Source organism: Tarenaya hassleriana, unplaced genomic scaffold, assembly GCF_000463585.1.
Source record: "Tarenaya hassleriana unplaced genomic scaffold, ASM46358v1 Cleome11, whole genome shotgun sequence".
Classification (NCBI taxonomy): domain Eukaryota; kingdom Viridiplantae; phylum Streptophyta; class Magnoliopsida; order Brassicales; family Cleomaceae; genus Tarenaya; species Tarenaya hassleriana.
In genome coordinates, this window is record NW_010961290.1 from 591,297 (window position 1) to 610,613 (window position 19,317).

A 19,317-nucleotide genomic window follows, 5' to 3' on the forward strand; every position below is an offset into this window, starting at 1 on the left:
CTTGGGGGGAGCGAGACTGTAGAAATGTGTGGCCGCACTATAGACGAACGCATTCCCGAGTTGTGTTCAATTGGCTAAATCGAGGTTTAACGAGGGGCATACGTTCTGGTTCTCTTTTCTACGTACATTTGCCGTGTTCTTTCTAATTTGATCCATAGAGGTGAAACTTAGAGTTTGTGGGTACTGATCATAATTTCTATTATTGGAACTCCTTTTGACGTTTTGTGTTTCCTTAGATGTGAATCGGGATGGCTTGAAACAAGCAATTGCGGTGAAGTATGGGAAACTATGTACGGATGCATTGGAACTTGTTAGAAGCTTGTGCCTTATGAAGAAAAGCGGATGACAGGTGTTTGTTAGGCAATAGTTCGTCTTTGAGGCAGCTGGTACACGGGATAAAGAACAATTTTTTGATATGAGAAGTTCCTGGTATAAGAGTCTTCCCCTTGTTCTCGGTCCTAGACCACGGATTAGCTGGTTGCTGCTAGTTGTTATCGGTGTTGTTGCTCTAGTTACCATTTTAGGAACATCTTCATCCAGTTCATATGATTCTGCAACTTCAAAACGGCTACCCAACTTTCATAGAAACTACAGAAGGATAAAAGAGCAAGCAGCAGTTGATTATCTGGATCTAAGGTCTCTCTCTTTCGGGGCTAGCCGGCTGAAAGAGTTTCCTCTGTGTGGTAAAGAAAAGGAAAACTATGTGCCTTGTTATAATGTATCAGCCAATATGCTTGCTGGGCTTAAAGATGGTGAAGAGTTTGATCGGCACTGTGAGCTTGCCAGAGAAGAGGAAAGATGTGTAGTTCGTCCCCCAAAGGACTATAAAATACCCCTTAGATGGCCACTCGGTAGAGATATTATATGGAGTGGAAATGTGAAGATAACCAAAGATCAGTTTCTTTCATCAGGAACTATGACAAAAAGGTGCTTCTTTTGAATGCAATTGCTTCAAATAACATTGATCCGGTTACCATAAAGCTCACAACTTTTGTGTTTCTATTCTATGCTCTTTTCTTTTTCATTATGTATGTCTCTAGGCTAATGCTGCTTGAAGAGAATCAAATAGCGTTTCACTCTGAGGATGGTTTGATCTTTGATGGTGTAAAAGACTATGCTCGTCAAGTTGCAGAGATGATAGGCTTGGGAAGCGACACTGAATTTCTCGAAGCAGGCGTAAGTATTCCTTGCTTCTTATTCGTATCATCCTACTTGTTAGCTTCTTGTCTCCAGCTTTTGAAATCATGCATCTGTTTATTGTCACACTCTTAATTTTCTCCTAATTCTTGCAGGTACGGACTGTGCTTGACATTGGTTGCGGCTTTGGTAGCTTTGGAGCACATCTTGTGTCTTTGAAGCTGATGCCTATCTGTATTGCAGAGTATGAGGCTACTGGCAGCCAAGTCCAGTTAGCTCTAGAAAGAGGGCTTCCAGCCATGATTGGCAATTTCATTTCAAAACAGCTTCCATATCCAGATTTGTCATTTGACATGGTCCATTGTGCTCAATGTGGCATTATTTGGGATATAAAAGGTAACACTTCAAGTTTTATCTTCGAAATGTATCTCCTGAAGTTCGAAGCATGAGTTTCTTGTCCTATTCTATGAGTTGGAAATCTGTTCACTCAGCCATTTTCTAAACTCTGAGAACAAAATGGATTCTTCAATAGGATGATGTTGCTTTGTTTTCGTTCGTCTCTCTTGAGCAGATGCAATGCTACTCTTAGAAGTGGATCGTCTTCTCAAGCCAGGTGGATACTTTGTTTTAACTTCTCTTACGAGCCAATCACAGGGAAATTTACCAAGTACTAAGAAACCAAGCATCTCAACACGGGTTGAAGAGTTCTCTAAGAATATCTGCTGGAGTCTCACAGCTCAGCAGGATGAAACTTTTCTTTGGCAGAAAACTGCAGATTCAAATTGCTATTCTTCTCGGTGAGTATTGTTGGTCAGGGTACTTTCGGCATGTCTGAGCATCTTCTAAGTTTTGTTTCCATATGGAAATAGAAAACTCTAGAAACAAGTTACCTAATGAAGCTTGATATATATCTCGTTCGGTGATTAAGTTTGAATTCTCTGTGGTGGCCTACCCTTTTAGCAGCACTGATTCATTTCTATCTTTCTTCCATACTTGGTGTAGCTCACCAGCTTCTATACCTCTTTGCAAAGATGAAGATCATGCTTCATATTATCGGCCCCTAGTTTCATGTATAAGTGGAGCCACAAGCAACCGTTGGATTCCTATTCAGAATAGATCCGCTTCTTCAGGAACAAGCTCAGCAGAGCTCGAAGTTCATGGAAAGGATCAGTTCGAGAATTATTTGTTTGTTTTCATCAAATGAATTTTCACTTGTACTTCTGGCATTAATTAAGCATTTACTGTTTTTTCTGGATATTTATTTGAACAGGTATAAAACCTGAAGAATTCTACGAGGACATGCAAGTATGGAGACTAGCCCTGAAAAACTATTGGTCTTTACTTACACCTTTAATTTTCTCGGACCACCCGAAGAGACCAGGAGATGAGGATCCACTTCCGCCTTTCAACATGGTACGCAATGTGATGGACATGAATGCGCGTTATGGGAATTTGAATTCGGCCCTTGTGGAGGAAGGAAAATCTGCATGGGTGATGAACGTGATCCCAGTAAATGCCCGTAATACTCTTCCTATAATTATTGATCGTGGTTTTGCCGGTGTTCTTCATGACTGGTGAGTGTGTTTCATCTGAAAATCTTTCTCTAAGTGTTTTCTAAACTACCTAATCATAAAACAGAGATTGAGAGTTGGCTTTAGAACTCAAACAAGAAGTGTTCTCGACCAGCTCTGACCAGTCTTGAAGATAGAGAATAGTGAATGAACTCCTCACCCATTAAGCATATGACCGGTCAATCATTTATGGATGTCACCTTTCCCTTAATCATTGATTAGGTGTGAACCATTCCCCACGTATCCCCGAACATACGATATGCTTCATGCCAATGAACTCCTCACCCATCTGAGTTCAGAAAGGTGCAGCATGATGGATTTGTTCTTGGAGATGGACCGGATTCTCCGCCCTGAGGTATACATATCTCTCTGTCTATTGTTTTGTATATGTTGTTATAGCCGTCCCTGTTAGTGGAGAAATAAAAATGAAAACTTTTCATGATGGGGATGGCAGGGATGGGTTGTTATGAGCGACAAGGTGGGAGTAATAGAGATGGGGAGGGAACTTGCTACTCGAGTGCGGTGGGAAGCACGGGTCATCGACCTTCAGGGCGGCAATGACCAGCGGCTTCTTGTTTGTCAGAAGCCCTTCCTGAAAAAGTGACAAGTAGCAGTCTTCTCAAACGGGTAAAGCTCCTCCCTCCTTCCCTCTCTCAAAACCTGTTTGAATCCAAAGTTTGAATCTTGAAATGGTTTTGCTCATCAGAAGGAGCCGAGGATTGATGGGTTAGTCGTATGGTTGTGAAACAGAATGGATTGCAGCCTGTGATTTCTGGAGTTTTTCTCAGTTGGCTCCTCAGAAGAAGAAGAAGAATGAAAAGGTGGTGGAGTGGAGGCTGTAGAAATGGAGATTGAGGTTGGCGTAGAAGAAGAAAGTGTAGAGATTCACGATTCTTTTTTGGTCGGAAAGAAAGTGTGTAGGCTATATATTATTATTTTCATTCATCCATTTTCCACTTCTCACTCGAAACTCCCTCCTATGAATCGAGCTGGATTGGATGTTTTTTTGTGGAGGAATTGTAATACCACGAGTTTATTCATCTCTTTCGTGCTTCGGGCTCTTTGCAATATTCTTGTGTTAGAATTCTGCAATTATACTTTTTATTTTTGATGTAAAGAAAAAAGGTTGAGCAATTAGAAAATTTTAGGGGTAAAAATGCAAAATTAAAAAATAAGAGACATGGAGATGCGGGGGATCGAACCCCGTGCCTCTCGCATGCAAAGCGAGCGCTCTACCATTTGAGCTACATCCCCAACTGTTCTTGACTCATTTTAAGTCTTTTTTATAAAACATGAATGGATTTTTAAATTTTAATAGATGCATGCGCACGCATGAAAATCAATGGCTGGCTTGGCCCAGTCAGAAAGCATCTCAGACTACAGAGACAGAGAATCTGCACTAACTCACTCAGTCAAAACACAAACCAATGTTGGGTTATGTTCTGACCCTCCACTTGGGTTAATAATAGCCGTTTTTTTTTCAATCTCAATCCAACGAGAGAGAGAGATCACTTTGAGCAGCACTAAGGCAAAGGCAATACTATTTCCCAGAATCTTAAGAGGCTAAAAGAAAAAAGGATATATATTATGCTACCAAAACTTGGTGATACCAATGTGCCATTTTCAACTTAGATTTTTTTTTAAATAAACTGTTTCATTATTCTTTTTACTCAGTATCATTTGTTTAAATATTCATATTGTTCTCTCTGTTTAAATCGTCTCACGATCATGCTGATGAAGCATGTTTCTTGTGTTTCATGATGAACACATGAGGAGGAGATTATAGTAATTACATATACAGTATCATGAAGCATTTAAGGGAATTGTCCTTTTCTTTGAACTAAAAATAGCCATGATTATGGAAACCCGTATTAAAGACGGATTCAGATTTACCACAGACCGTAACTTTTTTGTGTACGCTTGCTTGTAGTATAAAAAACCAGCAACCTTTACTTATAAGGTTTATTTGTAATCTCAACTGTCCTTGTCCGGATCTCTCTCTCTCTCTCTCTCTCTCTCTCTCTCTCTCTCTCTCTCTCCAAGTCCTCCTCTATACCATCTTGGTCTGTGCTTTTGGTTCCAAGGTCAAAGTCTCTCCAAGGGAGCCTCTTAAGAATCTGGGGTTATAATCATCGTGAGAATGCTTCTGGGTCTCTTTCTTCTCTTGGCCTCGACTAGCTATTCAAGTAAGCTTCTTTGTGCGGCACATCTTGACCTTTGGATTCTTCTTTTTGTTCTCCCTAATCAATTTCTTCTAAAAGGACGGTTTTTTTCCATCTGGGTGTCCACCAATCACGATCCTCTGAAATGGGTTTCTCAAAAGACCCTATTTTTTATCTATACATTCACTGTTCCTGCTCCTTCAAAAGTCCCTAAAGATTTGATTTTTCATCTAAAAAAACCATCTTTTTTTCTTCTCTCTCTTACTCTGGAACTGGATCAGGTGCAACATACTGCCTGTGTAGAGATGGAGTAGGAGAAAAGCAGCTACAAACAAGCTTGGACTATGCATGTGGAGCAGGAGCAGACTGCACACCCATCCTTCAAAACGGTGCGTGTTACCAACCCAACACGGTGAAGAGCCACTGCGACTGGGCCGTCAACAGCTATTTCCAGAGAGCCGGTCAAGTCTCTGGAAGCTGTAATTTCTCCAACACCGCCACTCTCAGCACCAATCCCCCAAGTGAGTCACCAAAAAACAGCCCCAATTTCTCGTCGGATAGATACTAAAAGATTCAAACTTTGGTTGGTTTGATGAAAAAAAAGCTGTGATCTTTTTTGGCAAAAGAGAGCGGTTTTTGATGGATGTTCTTTGTTTTCCTTTGCAGCTGTGGTTACTGGGTGCGTCTATCCTTCAAGCCCCGGGTATGGTTCCGAAGAGGTTTCTATTGGGCAGTTGGTTTCAAAAACCTCATAATTCAGAGCCTGTGGTATACTTGTAGCCAATCTCACAGTAATAACCATTTATGAAACAGAAATGCAGGAACAAATGTGATTCCTGGAACTATTCCAGTGTTTGGTCCAACCGGAGCCACTGACCAAGGCAATGACGCTACTACTGGTTTGTACACCCCTTATGCCCTCATCACCTTCTGGTCACTGCTCTTATTATGGGGTCATTAATGAAGGAATCTGCTGGTCTTTTTGTTTTGTTTTCTGCTACAAATGTTGGAAATGGGGAATTTCTCTGTTCGCTCTTACATCTAGAGAACTGCTACCATCATCAGTTTCCTTTCTTTCTTCCCCTTCTTCTCATTTCTATCCAACGTAAACTGTAACTGTAAGTGCTAAATCATGATCAATGGTGAATCAGTAGGTTTCAGTGATGAATATGCAAACAGCTTGGGAAGTGGGTTGAGATTATGACATGCGAGCAAACTACCAACCCATTGGTCGGAAGACAGTTCTTGAATGCGAGCAAATTATGGGATCGTACACAGTTCGCATTGAAACCTTCAAACATTATCACGAAATGATCAAATTCTGGTCTTCATTTAAAAAAAAAAAAATTGATCAAATTCTGGCACGTTTGGGTTGATTTATTGAATGGGCCCATTTTTCAACGGTAAAAGTGGTTTGTCACGTGGGCCCATTTTTCCTGTGGGCCTCAATATTACTCTTTTGGTACATGCTGTACAAGTTCCTCCGACGTGGCATAAAGAAGAATCCTAGCCGCACATCTCATCGTCGAGAATAAATCTAACGGTCTAAATTCTCTCATGCTGTACACAGAGGATGTATCCTCATGTACACTATAAATTCCGCTTCCAAAACAAAAAAAAGTTCACACCCTCTCCCTGAGAAAGAAGACTGTGGCAAAAAAAAAAAGAAAGACCGTGCACTTCCTTGTCGTCGCGAAATTCGCCATGGATGCTCAACAACGGAGGACGGGAACCGATCAACGTCCTCTGCCATCTCCACCCAGTGAAGGTCCTTTTTCCATTTTTTCCGTCCTCGCCGTTTTCATCGCGATCGCCATCCTCACCGTGGTATGTCCTCTCTCCCGCTCAATCTGTGTCGAGATTCGGTGTTGGTGGATATACCTCTACTTCACGATGCTTCGAATTGCTTCTCTTCCTTCTTGTATTTTTCTTTTGCCTGTTCGTTTGATTTACTTGCGGTCGGATGCGGGAGGTTCTGTCTGAAATTTGAGTTGTGCTTTCGTTGATTTTCCGTGTTGTGGTTATGTTTTTTCTCATTGGGAATATGGGTTGGCAATCTAGTTCTGTGTACACATTTTGTATCGCCACCGCAAAATTTTATGCCATGCTCCCCTCGTCTACAATATTTCAAGGGATTTGTATGAGTTATAAAGCTGTGGCATTTTCCTCTTCCATACGTTTGAAAGAGGCTTTTCTTTGAAGTAGCTCTCAGACTATGTTCTTGACTTCTCTCCATCAGAGTAGAGGAACTCGCATCGCATGATATATGTTTTCATCACGCTATTTTGTATTTGCAGGATTGGTTTTTTTCTTACATTGGTTAAGTTGTTGGTTTATGTATATGTAATGATTGTTGCTTCTTTATATATTCTGAATCTGTTCCGCGCTTCTGTTGATTGTAATATCACAAGTTCATGGGAGATTGGTGAGCTTCTACTGCTTGATTAGATCCTACTGATAAAGAAATTTATTTGTGCTGTGGAAAAAAAGAGTTTACTTGTGTCGTGATCATCAGGTTATATCTCCTACATCCATCTTGCACCAAGTTCCTGAAGGTCATGTTGGAGCATATTGGAGAGGGGGTGCCCTTCTAAACACAATTAGCGAGCCTGGTATTAGTATTGCCATTATCCTTTCCTCTTTTGTCTCGTTCGTTCCATTTCTTCTATTGTTTCCTGCTCGAAATCAGCTATAATGCTCAGGTATTCATCTGAAGTTGCCCTACATTACCCACTATGAGCCTGTTCAAGTTACCCTCCAAACAGATCAGGTAAGTTTAGTCCATAAAGGTTGGAGATTCTGGCTAGTAGCTTTTCACTAATCCATTCTTCGACTCCTCAGGTGAGGGATATACCATGTGGTACAAAAGGAGGTGTCATGATCACATTTGCAAAGATAGAAGTAAGGCCTTAATATTTTCCTCACATGTTATTACTTCTGCAGAACATATGGTGTTCTTACTTACAAGAACCGACTTTAACGTGTGTTTCAGGTTGTTAATCGGCTGCGTAAGGATTATGTGTATGAGACTTTGTTGAACTATGGTGTGAATTATGACAATACGTGGATATATGACAAGATTCATCATGAGATCAACCAGTTCTGCAGCTCTCATTCACTTCAGCAAGTCTACATTGATATCTTTGATCAAGTAAGTGAATATCTTAACATTCCAATTAGAAAGGTCTTTAATTTCGATACGTTGTTTAACATCTAAGGTTATGTATAGTGAACAATCTACCATCTAATTTAATCAGATGTCTTTCAGATAGATGAAAGGATGAAAGATGCTCTTCAAGCTGACTGCACACGTTATGCTCCTGGAATTGAGATCATCAGTGTCCGTGTCACAAAGCCGAAAATTCCAGAGAGTGTAAGGCGGAACTTTGAACAAATGGAAGAGGAACGCACAAAGGTATAATTTACCGATCAAGTTGTGTTTCATTTCATATTGTAAGGCCTTTTTTTATCATATGTTTTAGTTATATCTTCCGATTCTGTAGCCACCCATGCATGTGGAATCCATGCTTTAGAAAGACAAGGAAGTCATAGGCTGCTGCTTAGGCTTTTCTAACCTAATGATGTGTACTGAAGGTTTTGATTGCTACGGAGAAACAAAGAGTTGCGGAGAAAGAGGCTGAGACAAAGAAAATCATGGCCATTAGTGAGGCTGAGAAAAATGCCAAAGTTAGCAAGATTTTGATGGAACAGAAGCTGATGGAGAAAGACAGTTCCCGCAGAGAACAAGAAATCGAGAATCAGATGTACCTTGCTCGTCAAAAGAGCCTTGCAGACGCCGATTACTATCGGTAAAAAACCATTTTTCTCCCATCAAATAGGCAAATAAGATCCATTTAGTTAGAAACTCTTATCTAACTTTCATTGTTATGATCATACTTCAGTGTACTCAAAGAAGCTGAAGCCAACAAGATGAAGCTTACCCCTGAATTTCTCGAGCTCAGATTCATCGAGGCCATTGCTGATAACACTAAAATTTTCTTCGGCAACAAGGTTTTTTCCTTCTCTCTCTCTCTCTCTCTCTCTCTCTCTCTCTCTCTCTCTCTCTCTCTCTCTCTCTGAAGAACCTCTATGTTGCATTGCAGGTACCTAACATGGTATTGGATCAAAGGTTGCTTGGAAACTTCCTCAAACAAGTGGCAATAAACACATCTGACGATATCTGAGCCGGAAACTAACTCGGGTCACCACAAAACCTCTCTCGTCTTTGTTTCATAGTTTCAAGTGTTACAAGTGCGTATTTATTTGCATCACTCACTACACTTCGTCGGCGTCTCCTCCTATGTGTGAAACAAATAACAACATTTTGGCTGGTTGATTCGGGTTAGACCAGCCCACGAGTTGTCTCAAGACATGCAGGTTCAGACCCTCTCCCCCGCTTGGTAGAACTGTGGTCACTCCCTGCTCTGGGTTGGTTCTGGTCGGGTCGGATCTTTTCAGTCCCTGGTTTACTTCGGTTATGACCGGTTAAGCCAAACCGGAATGTCCATCTTGTGGCCACGAGCACGAGGTGTTGTCCTCCTTAAATTAATGATGAGATACACTTTTGTTTGGTTTTCTATATAAAAGGAGTAAATTTAATCTTGTCTTAATCAGATTATTAAGATGGTCAATCTTCAATAAAATAAAGTAATTAAAATTGTAATTTGTATTTTTGTATAGACTTTTCGTCATTTGAATGCAATTTTGTCGTTATTGGAATAATTGTTTCTTTTTTAGGTCCAACGATTGAATGCATTTTGATGGTCTTTTTCATGCTCTTAATTATATAATAAATTTATTTCTACCTATGGTGACTTTAAGCTATGGGTCGGATGTGACGCAAAGCAGTTAAAATATAATATAATGGGATAATATAAGCCATTACGTCAGTGATTTGAAACTATTAAAAAGATATAATACTTTACAATTTTAGCATTTGTTTTTGAAAAACAAAAAAAATAGATTTTTTATATATTATAATAGAATTATAACAAATAAAAATATTTTCTTTTCAAAACGGTTGCAGCAACTTGTATTGACTTGAAATAATGCAAATGTATTGACTAAAAGTAATATGAATAAACATATGTCAAGATTCCAATTCCTTTTGAAAAATTGAAGTTGAAGGGTTAATATTCTAACCAAACCCTTAATGGTTATATTTTAAAATTACGAGGCCAATAAGTATATTGTTGTACATTGAGAAGAAACTTTGAAACAAATGGGGATACCAATAAATATAAAATGGTTATTGTAATTTGAATAAAGTAATTTAAAAAAAAAAGAAATTAATCTTGCATCGTCCATACGACATGATGAAATACAAAAAGCATATGCCAAACCGTAGGAATAGACATTATAGATTTGGGTTCGGTCGATTCAATGGTTCAGAAGAAAAAAAACCCCACTCATACAAAAAAAAAACTTTATTGGTGAAAAATGAAAATGAAAGAACAACAAAGTGAATGGTAGAGATTTAATTGTTGGAATGTCTTTCACTAACTCGTTGACCTTTTTCATGTACGTTATTTTTGTGGGTCGGATTTCTATTGTACTTTACTTATCAGAGAGATTATATTCAAAGATTCTGTCATCATTCGTAATCGATCTTCTCCATCTAGATTCGTATGATGAATTCTTTTTTGAGAGAACTAACGTTGTATTACTGTTATTTAGTATGGTTTTTGTTTTTAAAACAATAATTTATTTATTTCTACAACATTGAGGTGAAATGATAATGGTAAATTAAAAAAAATATGTATTGACTTCTAATGACATATGCATCTTCTGTTTGCATGAGAGCAGTTTCCAAATTGAGTATTGTGCCTACTCATCGACTGATCAATCACTTTCTGTTTTCAGAAATACATCAACTATATATGGCATATACAACGTATGTCCAAATATTCAACCTTATTCCCTTCAATTTTCCGTTTATGGTTATAAAATTATAGACATATATAATTATAAGTCGTCACATTTGTGCCGTAAAAGTGTTGGTGACTGATACGAGGGGGGAATTTGTAATCTTAGAAAGTATGGTCAGAAATATTGAATTATTGGGATCTTGAGGGGGAGTTGTGAAATTTATGTCGTTTTCCCTAATCACCACCCAATCTTTGGATGGTCGTCCTTGTCCGATGGACATGAAGATATTTCCCACTACCAGATGAAGTAAAATATTCTTTGGCATATTTATTAAAAAAAATCATATAATTTTTTGTGAAAATTTTCGAATGATTTTTTTTGATAAAATCACTTCTCAGTAATCACATGATAAAATTAAATTAACAAGATCAATGAAGAATTATTACATACATATATACATATAATTTGATAAATATCCCTTTATTTATCTCCCAGATTTCAATTATTGATGAACTGAGTGGGCAAGATTTATGTCCTTTTTCCAGTCGTTGACCTCGGAACATGCAAGGAATCTAATAATTCAATTGATAATAAGAAGTATTTTCCCTTCTTGTTAAAAGGATAATTTATATCAAATAGGGATGTACATATTTCAAAATTATTAGTTAATTATTTTGAAATTTACCGCACAAATAAATATCCAGTCTCTTGCAATTTAACGAAAGAGTCGAAGAAGAAGACGAAAATGCCACTGACTACAGCAGCAACGATGACTTCAAATTTATTTTCCATGTAGACTTGTTGACTTTACAGTCGCTTTCGTACGTTAATAAGCAATAAAGAACGAATAAAATTGAACGCAAAAGATATGTTAAAAAGAAAAAGAAATTGCGGTTCTTGATCTTATATAAAGCATTGACAGAGGAGAGGAAAACTCCAAAGAAGAAAGAATCTTTACAACAAATATTCCAGGTAAAAAAAAAAATACGGTAACACAAATTTCAGCCCATTTACCCTTTCTGCAATGATTTTTTGGGGGTTAATTTCGATTCTCTTCTTAATTTGGATTCTCTTTTCCATAATAATATTTCAAGATTCCGGATCCCTGAATCTCTCTCGCACATAAATGGCATGTTCATGTTCAACAGGTTCATGTAAGCTATCCACTACTAAGATATTTCTCCTGTTTCTCCTCACGTAACTCCAAATCAAAAGATCAAAAAGGAGGCCTTGATCTTCGGAAAGGTACTGTCTTTCTGTTTACCCATTTGATTTTTTGTTCCCACAACCTTAAAGTTCTGAACTTTTTCTTGCCGCGGAATGTTAGAAGAACCATAATTTACAATTGCAAGGTCCGCCATCTCCTTCCTTGTCGACATAATCTAACTGTTAGATTCATTTTACTCAGATATATCTTCTTCTTCTTCTATTGTTCAAGATTTCTGGAAAGTCTTATGTTACGAGAAATTCACCGACTCCATGGGCAGTGAATCTCGTAAATATGTGAATCCTCTGTTGATCGGAGAGAGATGGTTGAACTTGAACCTCCGTTTGAAAAACAAGGATGTTCTTGCAGAAATGGAGAAAGATGGATCAAACCCATGATTTCTTTTTCAGTGTTTTGCTTCTTTTTCTATCCCTTTGCCTACAATTTAGTCGATCAATTGGCTAATCCAAAACCCATGTCTCTGTTCAATCAGTTTATATGTTTTCATCACGCTATTTTGTATTTGCAGGATTGGTTTTTTTCTTACATTGGTTAAGTTGTTGGTTTATGTATATGTAATGATTGTTGCTTCTTTATATATTCTGAATCTGTTCCGCGCTTCTGTTGATTGTAATATCACAAGTTCATGGGAGATTGGTGAGCTTCTACTGCTTGATTAGATCCTACTGATAAAGAAATTTATTTGTGCTGTGGAAAAAAAGAGTTTACTTGTGTCGTCCTGCTGAGAAAAAAAAAAACAAACATGTATCTGGTGGAGAGTAAAGGAGGGGCCATAGCCTGCATGCTCCTGTCCTTGCTCTGCTTAGGGACATGGCCTGCTTTCATCACCCTCTTGGAGAGGCGAGGTCGTCTTCCTCAACACACTTATCTCGATTACACCATCACCAACTTGTTGGCTGCTGTTTTCATTGCTCTAACGCTCGGTCAGTTTGGAACTTCCACACCCGAAAAACCGAATTTCATCACTCAGCTTTATCAAGTATGAACACATCCCTCCCAAAACGCTTCCACTCTTAAAAGGGTATTCTATCTGTAACTTGTCTTTCTTTCTTTGATCACTATGCAGGATAATTGGCCTTCTGTTCTGTTTGCAATGGCCGGAGGGATAGTTCTTAGCCTCGGGAATTTGGCGTCGCAATATGCTTTTGCCTTCGTGGGGTTGTCGGTCACGGAGGTTATTGCTGCAAGCATCACTGTAGTTATAGGTTAGTTCGAGTTTCCAGTGGCTGTGGAAGCTGATTTTTGTCAGTGTTGGGGCTTTACGACCAGTGTTCCAAACTTTCAGGAACAACCTTGAACTACTTCTTGGATGACAAAATCAACAGAGCCGAGATTCTTTTCCCCGGTGTTGCCTGTTTCTTGATCGCTGCTTGCCTTGGATCTGCTGTTCACAGATCCAACGCAGCTGATAACGAGGCTAAGCTCCGAGATTTCAAGTAAGGTTCTTTGTATGAGCAAAATGTTCTGGAAAATTTTCCCCGTCTTCTTCTGTACTGACAGTGATTTCCTCTCAGGGGTCCAGTTTCATCAACTGAGATGGAGATAGTTTCCAAAGGTTAACTGACTAACTGATATTCTTTCCAACATGTCTGAAAATTTTCAACGCTCTCTGTTTGATGAACCATGAATGCATCTAATGCCTTAACAGAATCAAAAGACCTCGAGAATGGATACGGGAAATCAACGGAGAAGGCCAAACAAGGGACTGCAGGTTTCCTCATAGCCCTCGAGAAGCGAAGAGCCATAAAGGTACAAACTTTCTCAACATGGTTCCTCCTATAGAATCTCAAAAACTTGGTTTCAAACTTTCAATTACAAAATGTTCATGTAACTGTCCATTCTCAGGTATTTGGGAAAAGCACGATAATCGGACTGCTGATAACGTTCTTTGCGGGAATATGCTTCTCCCTATTCTCACCGGCATTCAACCTTGCCACAAATGATCAATGGAGCACTCTGAAACAAGGGGTTCCAAAGCTCGTAGTGTACACAGCGTTTTTCTACTTCTCGGTTTCTTGCTTCATCATTGCAATGATCTTGAACATTGCATTTCTGTATTTCCCGCCATTTGGTCTCCCAAGATCCTCCACTAAAGCTTACCTAAACGACTGGAACGGCCGTGGATGGGCGTTCTTGGCCGGTCTTCTCTGCGGTTTCGGCAATGGACTTCAGTTCATGGGCGGCCAAGCCGCTGGATATGCAGCTGCTGATTCTGTGCAGGTTAATCATCTTTAATCCCACCCCCACTGAATTTCGTTTCCGTACACTACAAGATCAAGAAACATTCATCTGTCTTTTTTTTTTCCTTGGATGAATTTGTGTCAGGCGCTTCCACTGGTGAGCACGTTCTGGGGAGTGGTTTTGTTCGGAGAGTACAGAAGATCGTCGAGAAGAACATATGTTCTCCTCTTCTGCATGCTGTCGATGTTCATCGTCGCTGTCGCTGTCCTTATGGCTTCTTCTGGTCACAGGAAATAAGCTTCTGCTTATTCTCTCGAGAAACGTGTAGGTTAAGTTACGTATGACTCTTATTTCCTATGTATTCATTCTGATGAGGTGATTTAATATACTAGATTAATTAATAAAATCGCTCATTTAAATTTTTTTTTTTGTAACATTAATCACACCATCAAATGTATTATTCGATTTTAGTCGGCAACGGGTTTTAAATAATATGATATAAACCGAAATTTTTTATATTTGGTATTCACAATTTCTCCCAAGACGAGAAAATTCGGCGGCGCAATATAGCATTCTATGAATTAGGCTCACAAATAAGACAAGAAAATTCGGCGGCGCAATATAGCGATCTATTTAAATTTGAATTATATAAAACTGTATCCTATTTATATTTGTTTTCTTTTTCATAAAAAGGGATACCTAAAAACCCTAAAATTATCTAACAACCAATACCCACGCAACAAATTCTATAGGTTCGATTTTTTCTCTCCATTTTTTCATTATTTTCCTTCTGATATTTTTTCGTATTCCACAAGTTAAACTGTTCATGAACCAATGCGCAAGATAATAATATCATTCCCATACCCTTTATTTTTCCATACCGTTGACTCCACAACTGGCGATGAATTCACACACCCCGATATTCGTCTGTATATACTCATATTATATATATATGTATATATACAAGATACATGCATGTGATTTGACTACATCTCGTTCTGCCAGTATTCTCACAACCACCAATAATTTGAACCCAGTAAATGTAAAATTTGAAAACTGCGATCTTTCTTGCAACCTCTGTCTTCTCTCTCTCTCTCTTCCTCAAAGGTGGGACAACAGCTTCGAAGGTAACCCACTTGCCAAAATCCTTTCTTTTACGTTGTTCTGATTAACCGCCTGAAAATCCGGTTTTTTTCTTAGATCTTTGTCTGAAAGATCTGTTCTTTACGTCAGTTTAGCGGTCGTCAAATATGTTTCCTTTCGTTTCTTGATCTTATTCAGATGTTTTTCTTATTGAATTTATAGTCTGATAGATTCTGTTTGTGTATGTTGAGTTGAATGCAATCGAGAAGATTGAAGATTTAGACCAAAATAGCAACCATGTCTTGTAACGGAAGTATCAAAATTTCGGAACAGAAGCTTTTGAGTTCTGTATTGAATTGCAGATCAAAGCGGAAGAATCCATATATAGATTAGATGCTCCTATTTTCAGAATGTTTCTTGGCTTTTCTTCTTATAACCTAACCTTCAAACTGCGCATATGACTTGCTCGAGTATTTGTCTGAGACAAAATTCCTCAACGTTGACCATCCTATTGTATTGTTGATGGAAGATGTACGAAGTAGAGAGCAAAGGAGGGGCAATAGCTTGCATGATCTTGGCATTGATCTTCTTGGGGACATGGCCTGCAATTATGACCCTTACCGAGAGACGGGGCCGCCTTCCTCAGCACACTTATCTCGACTACACCTTCACTAATTTCTTAGCCGCGGTGATCATAGCTTTTACCTTTGGCGAGATCGGTCCCAGTTCAAATGACAGACCGAATTTCATCACTCAGATTGCTCAAGTGAGTGCTTCTATCTACCTTCAACACAAAGGGCATCTCTCAAAGATTGAACTTTTGGGCTGAATCCCCACATTGGTTTTTGCTTCAATGAAGTTCTGAGACCGAAAGGTTGAAATGAAACCCCTTGTTGTTATGGCCAGTGTTACTCATTTCTGTAATGAAAGAATAGGATAACTGGCCGTCTGTGATGTTTGCAATGGCTGGAGGAATAGTTCTTAGCCTCGGGAATCTGGCAACGCAATATGCTTGGGCTTATGTTGGATTGTCGGTCACAGAGGTCATCACGTCGAGTATCACAGTGGTCATAGGTATTGTTGAAGTTTGCACTCGAGAGACTGATTCTTCTTCTTCTTCTTCTGATCAGGCATAATAACGCTTGGATTTTCTTATAACAACTTACAGGCACAACGTTAAATTATTTCTTGGATGATAAAATCAACAGAGCAGAGATCCTTTTCCCAGGCGTCGGTTGTTTCTTGATTGCTGTTTGCCTTGGCTCGGCTGTACATAAATCCAATGCATCTGATAACAGAGCCAAGCTAGACGACTTTAAAAGGTTTAGCATGAAGTATGATTGCTTCTTTGTTCACATCTGTGTATGCACTCTCTGAACCTATCCGGTAAACCGTCTCTCATTTTTCCCTTGGTTTCCATCAGGGCATCCGTTTCTTCCATTGAGATGGAGACAAAAACGGGAAAAGGTATTATCTTTTGACATTTTCCCTTCCTCCAATTTGCATCATTTCTGCTGCTAAACAAAGAGAAATCTGTTTTTTTTTTTTTTCCATAGAAATGAAGGATCTCGAGAACGGAAATGGCTCAATGACGATGAAAGCAAAGGAAGGAACTGCAGCTTTTCTTATAGAGCTTGAGAAAAGAAGATCCATAAAGGTGAGGACTTTGCCTCTCTAATGTGAAAAGTTCTCAACTTTAGACCTGAACTAACTCAGCCTCACTCCTATAGGTATTTGGAAAGAGCACCATAATTGGATTGGCGGTCACTTTCTTCGCCGGTATCTGCTTCTCTCTGTTCTCACCAGCATTCAACCTGGCCACGAATGATCAATGGCACACATTGAGACATGGGGTTCCTAAGCTCGTAGTATACACCGCATTCTTCTACTTCTCACTCTCTGGCTTTGTGATTGCTCTGTTGTTAAACATTGGATTTCTCTATCGGCCGGTACTGGATTTGCCAAGATCTTCCTTAAGGGCTTATCTTAATGACTGGAACGGCCGTGGCTGGTCTTTCTTGGCTGGTCTTCTCTGTGGGTTTGGCAATGGCCTCCAGTTCATGGGCGGCCAAGCTGCTGGTTATGCAGCTGCAGACGCAGTTCAGGTCTGTTCAAATTCACAATATAGGAAAATTGTTAAAGGAAACTATAATATGATAGCAAGGTATATGATGTATTCAATTCAATGCATACATAATTAGATTTTGATGGGTTTCAGGCACTTCCACTGGTGAGCACATTCTGGGGCATGCTGCTGTTTGGAGAGTACAGGAGATCATCAAGAAGAACATATATACTTCTTACCAATATGCTTTTCATGTTCATAGTGGCTGTCGCTGTTCTTATTGCATCATCAGGACACAGGAAATGAGTGAGGAGATCAGACAGAGAACATCACTGTATATTTTGATTCATAAAAAATGTCAGAGAGCTCATACAGAAATGTATAGATGTTAAAGTCAGAAAATTGTTATTCAGATTGGTGGCAGATCAAGCACAAAAAACCAGAAACAAAGAAAATCCAGCAGTGATGCCTCGGTTCTTGATCCAGTTAATGGGAGAAACTGAATAGTGGACACACCTTCGAGTGTAATGCCCAATTCCTGTGCAGAACCAGATCGTACTTCTTCCATAGTGATATGTATGTATGTATGTATGTATGTATGTATGTATGTATGTATGTATGTATGTATGTATGTCAAAGTAGTTTTGGCTTTGGGAAGAAACTGTTGGCAGGATAAGCAGCAATGGGCTTTTCGATCCCATTGGCAATAATTATATGCGTAACGGCAGGATATTCTGCGTAAAAAGCCGACATCTTTTCAGATTACAAAAACAGCAAGAATTCGAAGTTATGAAACTAATACTTTAGATTGAGTGTGAACATCAGTTATTGAGCTGTCTTGTCGGAAGAGTGGCTTCAAAGATAAAACATCGAATGTGGAGTGGAAATTGAAGGTGACAACGGGGCGTTGACGAGCAAGTTGATAAGCTTTTTTTTTTCAATGCTTCGGCCATAAAAATCGGAACAATACCGAATCTTTGCGTGGATATTCGAAAATCTGTTGATGCATTTAAATTCGTCGACATCCAAAGTCACCAAGAATCGCCGAAAAGTTACCATCTCTTCCATTTTTTTTCTTCGGTTCATTTGATTTCATGGCGATTTAGTAACTGAGAAGCACAGGTAATGTTCCATTCGACTACTATAATTCTCTTACGAACCCATTTGCCAAGTTATGATTTTCACCAACACCCAGATTTTAGTTTTGATTATCGTAGATGCCCATTTGCTTCATTTGGATTATCTCTAGCTTATGTGCGATTATCATGAAAACCCAGTTGCTCAATCTCGATTTATCAACCTCTGTTTTCTTCAATCTCGAGCGCCGTCCATATACAGATGCTCAAAGTATGATGAGCTGTGATTGGATCATTAATCTTCTCTCTCCCTATGATCGACTTTAATAGAACTTCTCGTGGAATGATTGCGACTGAAAACGTACCTGCAGGACGATCCAACTGCTTCATTCATGCACAGCATGATTGATTCATCCCCATCGGTGTACGTGTTTTCATGGCACTTTGGGTAAATAAGTGAGAAACGGAAAAGAACATCTTTTTCTGATTCGTTTCCATTCCTTATTCCGTAAACGAATCCTATGAATCTTGAAGAATCCTGACATGCTCGAAATGGATATTTTCCATACACGACTCTTCTCGCATCATTTCAAAGTGTTCTGTAGTCATCTCTGACCTTTTTCCTGTGAAGGCGTTGAAAGTTCTGCTAGATTGTTCTTCAGCTTCACTGTTCTGAACAGTTTCAGGGTATTCTTTCCAAGCATGAGAGAGGCCATTGCAATCTTCGTGACTTCTCTGTTGGTTCTTGGAGCAATTCAAGAGGGGAATTCACATGGAGACCAACCTTTATCCAAAATCGCCATTCAAAAGGCAATGCTCGCTCTGAACGACAAAGCTTATCTCAGAGCCTCCCCTGCAGTTCTTGGATCCAACGCAAGTATTTTCTGCCGTTCTTTCACATTGAACTTGATCTCAGCAACTGGGCAACCCCTGTGATTCTTTCCCT

At 39.2% G+C, this 19,317-nt stretch overlaps 6 protein-coding genes and 1 non-coding gene across 16 annotated transcripts in view; 6 read left to right on the forward strand and 1 right to left on the reverse strand.

Annotated features, from left to right (window-relative positions):
* The window catches only part of LOC104805190 (probable methyltransferase PMT5), a 4,445-nt gene extending 682 nt beyond the window's left edge, over positions 1 to 3,763 (forward strand). For 2 of the 4 annotated variants that reach the window (XM_010529653.2, XM_010529655.2), the window contains exons 3-12: positions 50 to 84; positions 237 to 927; positions 1,041 to 1,176; positions 1,293 to 1,533; positions 1,709 to 1,934; positions 2,140 to 2,297; positions 2,408 to 2,711; positions 2,931 to 3,063; positions 3,163 to 3,335; positions 3,459 to 3,763. In XM_010529653.2, the coding sequence (XP_010527955.1) occupies positions 416 to 927; positions 1,041 to 1,176; positions 1,293 to 1,533; positions 1,709 to 1,934; positions 2,140 to 2,297; positions 2,408 to 2,711; positions 2,931 to 3,063; positions 3,163 to 3,312 (1,860 nt within the window). In that variant the 5' untranslated portion in view covers positions 50 to 84; positions 237 to 415 and the 3' untranslated portion in view covers positions 3,313 to 3,335; positions 3,459 to 3,763. Of the gene's footprint in view, positions 1 to 49; positions 161 to 236; positions 928 to 1,040; positions 1,177 to 1,292; positions 1,534 to 1,708; positions 1,935 to 2,139; positions 2,298 to 2,407; positions 2,712 to 2,930; positions 3,064 to 3,162; positions 3,336 to 3,414 lie in introns of those variants that run through there. The other 2 variants (XM_019201592.1, XM_019201591.1) reach the window with 2 other exon arrangements.
* Positions 3,764 to 3,889: 126 nt separating this feature from the next.
* TRNAA-UGC lies at positions 3,890 to 3,962 on the reverse strand. Its single transcript has one exon. It is a non-coding gene; the product is annotated as a tRNA-Ala (tRNA).
* Positions 3,963 to 4,356: 394 nt separating this feature from the next.
* On the forward strand, positions 4,357 to 6,038 carry LOC104805191 (PLASMODESMATA CALLOSE-BINDING PROTEIN 3). The gene is made up of 4 exons (XM_010529656.2): positions 4,357 to 4,894; positions 5,152 to 5,391; positions 5,537 to 5,573; positions 5,684 to 6,038. The coding sequence occupies exons 1-4, from the start codon at positions 4,849 to 4,851 to the stop codon at positions 5,829 to 5,831; spliced, it is 471 nt and encodes a 156-aa protein (XP_010527958.1). The 5' UTR covers positions 4,357 to 4,848; the 3' UTR covers positions 5,832 to 6,038.
* A 458-nt stretch (positions 6,039 to 6,496) lies between these two features.
* Positions 6,497 to 9,535, forward strand: LOC104805193 (erlin-1-like). The gene is made up of 9 exons (XM_010529657.1): positions 6,497 to 6,697; positions 7,386 to 7,482; positions 7,573 to 7,640; positions 7,712 to 7,771; positions 7,863 to 8,021; positions 8,139 to 8,285; positions 8,465 to 8,679; positions 8,773 to 8,881; positions 8,974 to 9,535. The coding sequence occupies exons 1-9, from the start codon at positions 6,575 to 6,577 to the stop codon at positions 9,052 to 9,054; spliced, it is 1,059 nt and encodes a 352-aa protein (XP_010527959.1). The 5' UTR covers positions 6,497 to 6,574; the 3' UTR covers positions 9,055 to 9,535.
* A 2,084-nt stretch (positions 9,536 to 11,619) lies between these two features.
* LOC104805195 (ureide permease 2-like) lies at positions 11,620 to 14,569 on the forward strand. The gene is made up of 9 exons (XM_019201563.1): positions 11,620 to 11,710; positions 11,887 to 11,985; positions 12,684 to 12,945; positions 13,033 to 13,171; positions 13,252 to 13,402; positions 13,481 to 13,521; positions 13,615 to 13,715; positions 13,812 to 14,186; positions 14,292 to 14,569. The coding sequence occupies exons 3-9, from the start codon at positions 12,709 to 12,711 to the stop codon at positions 14,442 to 14,444; spliced, it is 1,197 nt and encodes a 398-aa protein (XP_019057108.1). The 5' UTR covers positions 11,620 to 11,710; positions 11,887 to 11,985; positions 12,684 to 12,708; the 3' UTR covers positions 14,445 to 14,569.
* Positions 14,570 to 14,702: 133 nt separating this feature from the next.
* On the forward strand, positions 14,703 to 17,919 carry LOC104805194 (ureide permease 1-like). 3 transcript variants are annotated; one of them, XM_010529658.2, is made up of 8 exons: positions 14,703 to 15,274; positions 15,760 to 15,996; positions 16,166 to 16,304; positions 16,399 to 16,564; positions 16,654 to 16,697; positions 16,787 to 16,887; positions 16,961 to 17,335; positions 17,449 to 17,919. In XM_010529658.2, the coding sequence occupies exons 2-8, from the start codon at positions 15,760 to 15,762 to the stop codon at positions 17,599 to 17,601; spliced, it is 1,215 nt and encodes a 404-aa protein (XP_010527960.1). In that variant the 5' UTR covers positions 14,703 to 15,274; the 3' UTR covers positions 17,602 to 17,919. The 3 variants fall into 3 exon arrangements, with proteins under 3 accessions (XP_010527960.1, XP_010527961.1, XP_019057107.1); XM_010529659.2 differs by having other exon boundaries at positions 16,399 to 16,552; positions 17,449 to 17,917; XM_019201562.1 differs by lacking the exon at positions 14,703 to 15,274 and having other exon boundaries at positions 15,913 to 15,996; positions 16,137 to 16,304; positions 17,449 to 17,918.
* Positions 17,920 to 18,134: 215 nt separating this feature from the next.
* Positions 18,135 to 19,317, forward strand: part of LOC104805197 (probable inactive purple acid phosphatase 1) — a 4,371-nt gene continuing 3,188 nt past the window's right edge. Inside the window, exons 1-3 of one of the 5 annotated variants that reach the window (XM_010529663.2) lie at positions 18,135 to 18,417; positions 18,702 to 18,819; positions 19,052 to 19,244. In XM_010529663.2, coding sequence (XP_010527965.1) covers positions 18,764 to 18,819; positions 19,052 to 19,244 — 249 coding nt within the window. In that variant the 5' untranslated portion in view covers positions 18,135 to 18,417; positions 18,702 to 18,763. Of the gene's footprint in view, positions 18,418 to 18,701; positions 18,828 to 19,051; positions 19,245 to 19,317 lie in introns of all 5 variants that reach the window. The other 4 variants (XM_010529665.2, XM_010529662.2, XM_010529664.2 and 1 more) reach the window with 4 other exon arrangements.

Bases quoted from the DNA above. Each gene is read 5' to 3' on its own strand.
- LOC104805191 (XM_010529656.2), top strand. From the start codon at position 4,849: ATGCTTCTGGGTCTCTTTCTTCTCTTGGCCTCGACTAGCTATTCAA. The intron at 5,392-5,536 runs GTGAGTCACCAA...TTTCCTTTGCAG, and splicing joins TCTCAGCACCAATCCCCCAA to CTGTGGTTACTGGGTGCGTC. The intron at 5,574-5,683 runs GTATGGTTCCGA...TTTATGAAACAG, and splicing joins GTCTATCCTTCAAGCCCCGG to AAATGCAGGAACAAATGTGA.
- LOC104805193 (XM_010529657.1), top strand. From the start codon at position 6,575: ATGGATGCTCAACAACGGAGGACGGGAACCGATCAACGTCCTCTGCCA. The intron at 6,698-7,385 runs GTATGTCCTCTC...CGTGATCATCAG, and splicing joins CGATCGCCATCCTCACCGTG to GTTATATCTCCTACATCCAT. The intron at 8,286-8,464 runs GTATAATTTACC...TGTGTACTGAAG, and splicing joins TGGAAGAGGAACGCACAAAG to GTTTTGATTGCTACGGAGAA.
- LOC104805194 (XM_010529658.2), top strand. From the start codon at position 15,760: ATGTACGAAGTAGAGAGCAAAGGAGGGGCAATAGCTTGCATGATCTTG. The intron at 15,997-16,165 runs GTGAGTGCTTCT...ATGAAAGAATAG, and splicing joins TCATCACTCAGATTGCTCAA to GATAACTGGCCGTCTGTGAT. The intron at 16,565-16,653 runs GTATGATTGCTT...GGTTTCCATCAG, and splicing joins TTTAAAAGGTTTAGCATGAA to GGCATCCGTTTCTTCCATTG.
- LOC104805195 (XM_019201563.1), top strand. From the start codon at position 12,709: ATGTATCTGGTGGAGAGTAAAGGAGGGGCCATAGCCTGCATGCTCCTG. The intron at 13,522-13,614 runs GTTAACTGACTA...ATGCCTTAACAG, and splicing joins GATGGAGATAGTTTCCAAAG to AATCAAAAGACCTCGAGAAT. The intron at 13,716-13,811 runs GTACAAACTTTC...GTCCATTCTCAG, and splicing joins AGAAGCGAAGAGCCATAAAG to GTATTTGGGAAAAGCACGAT.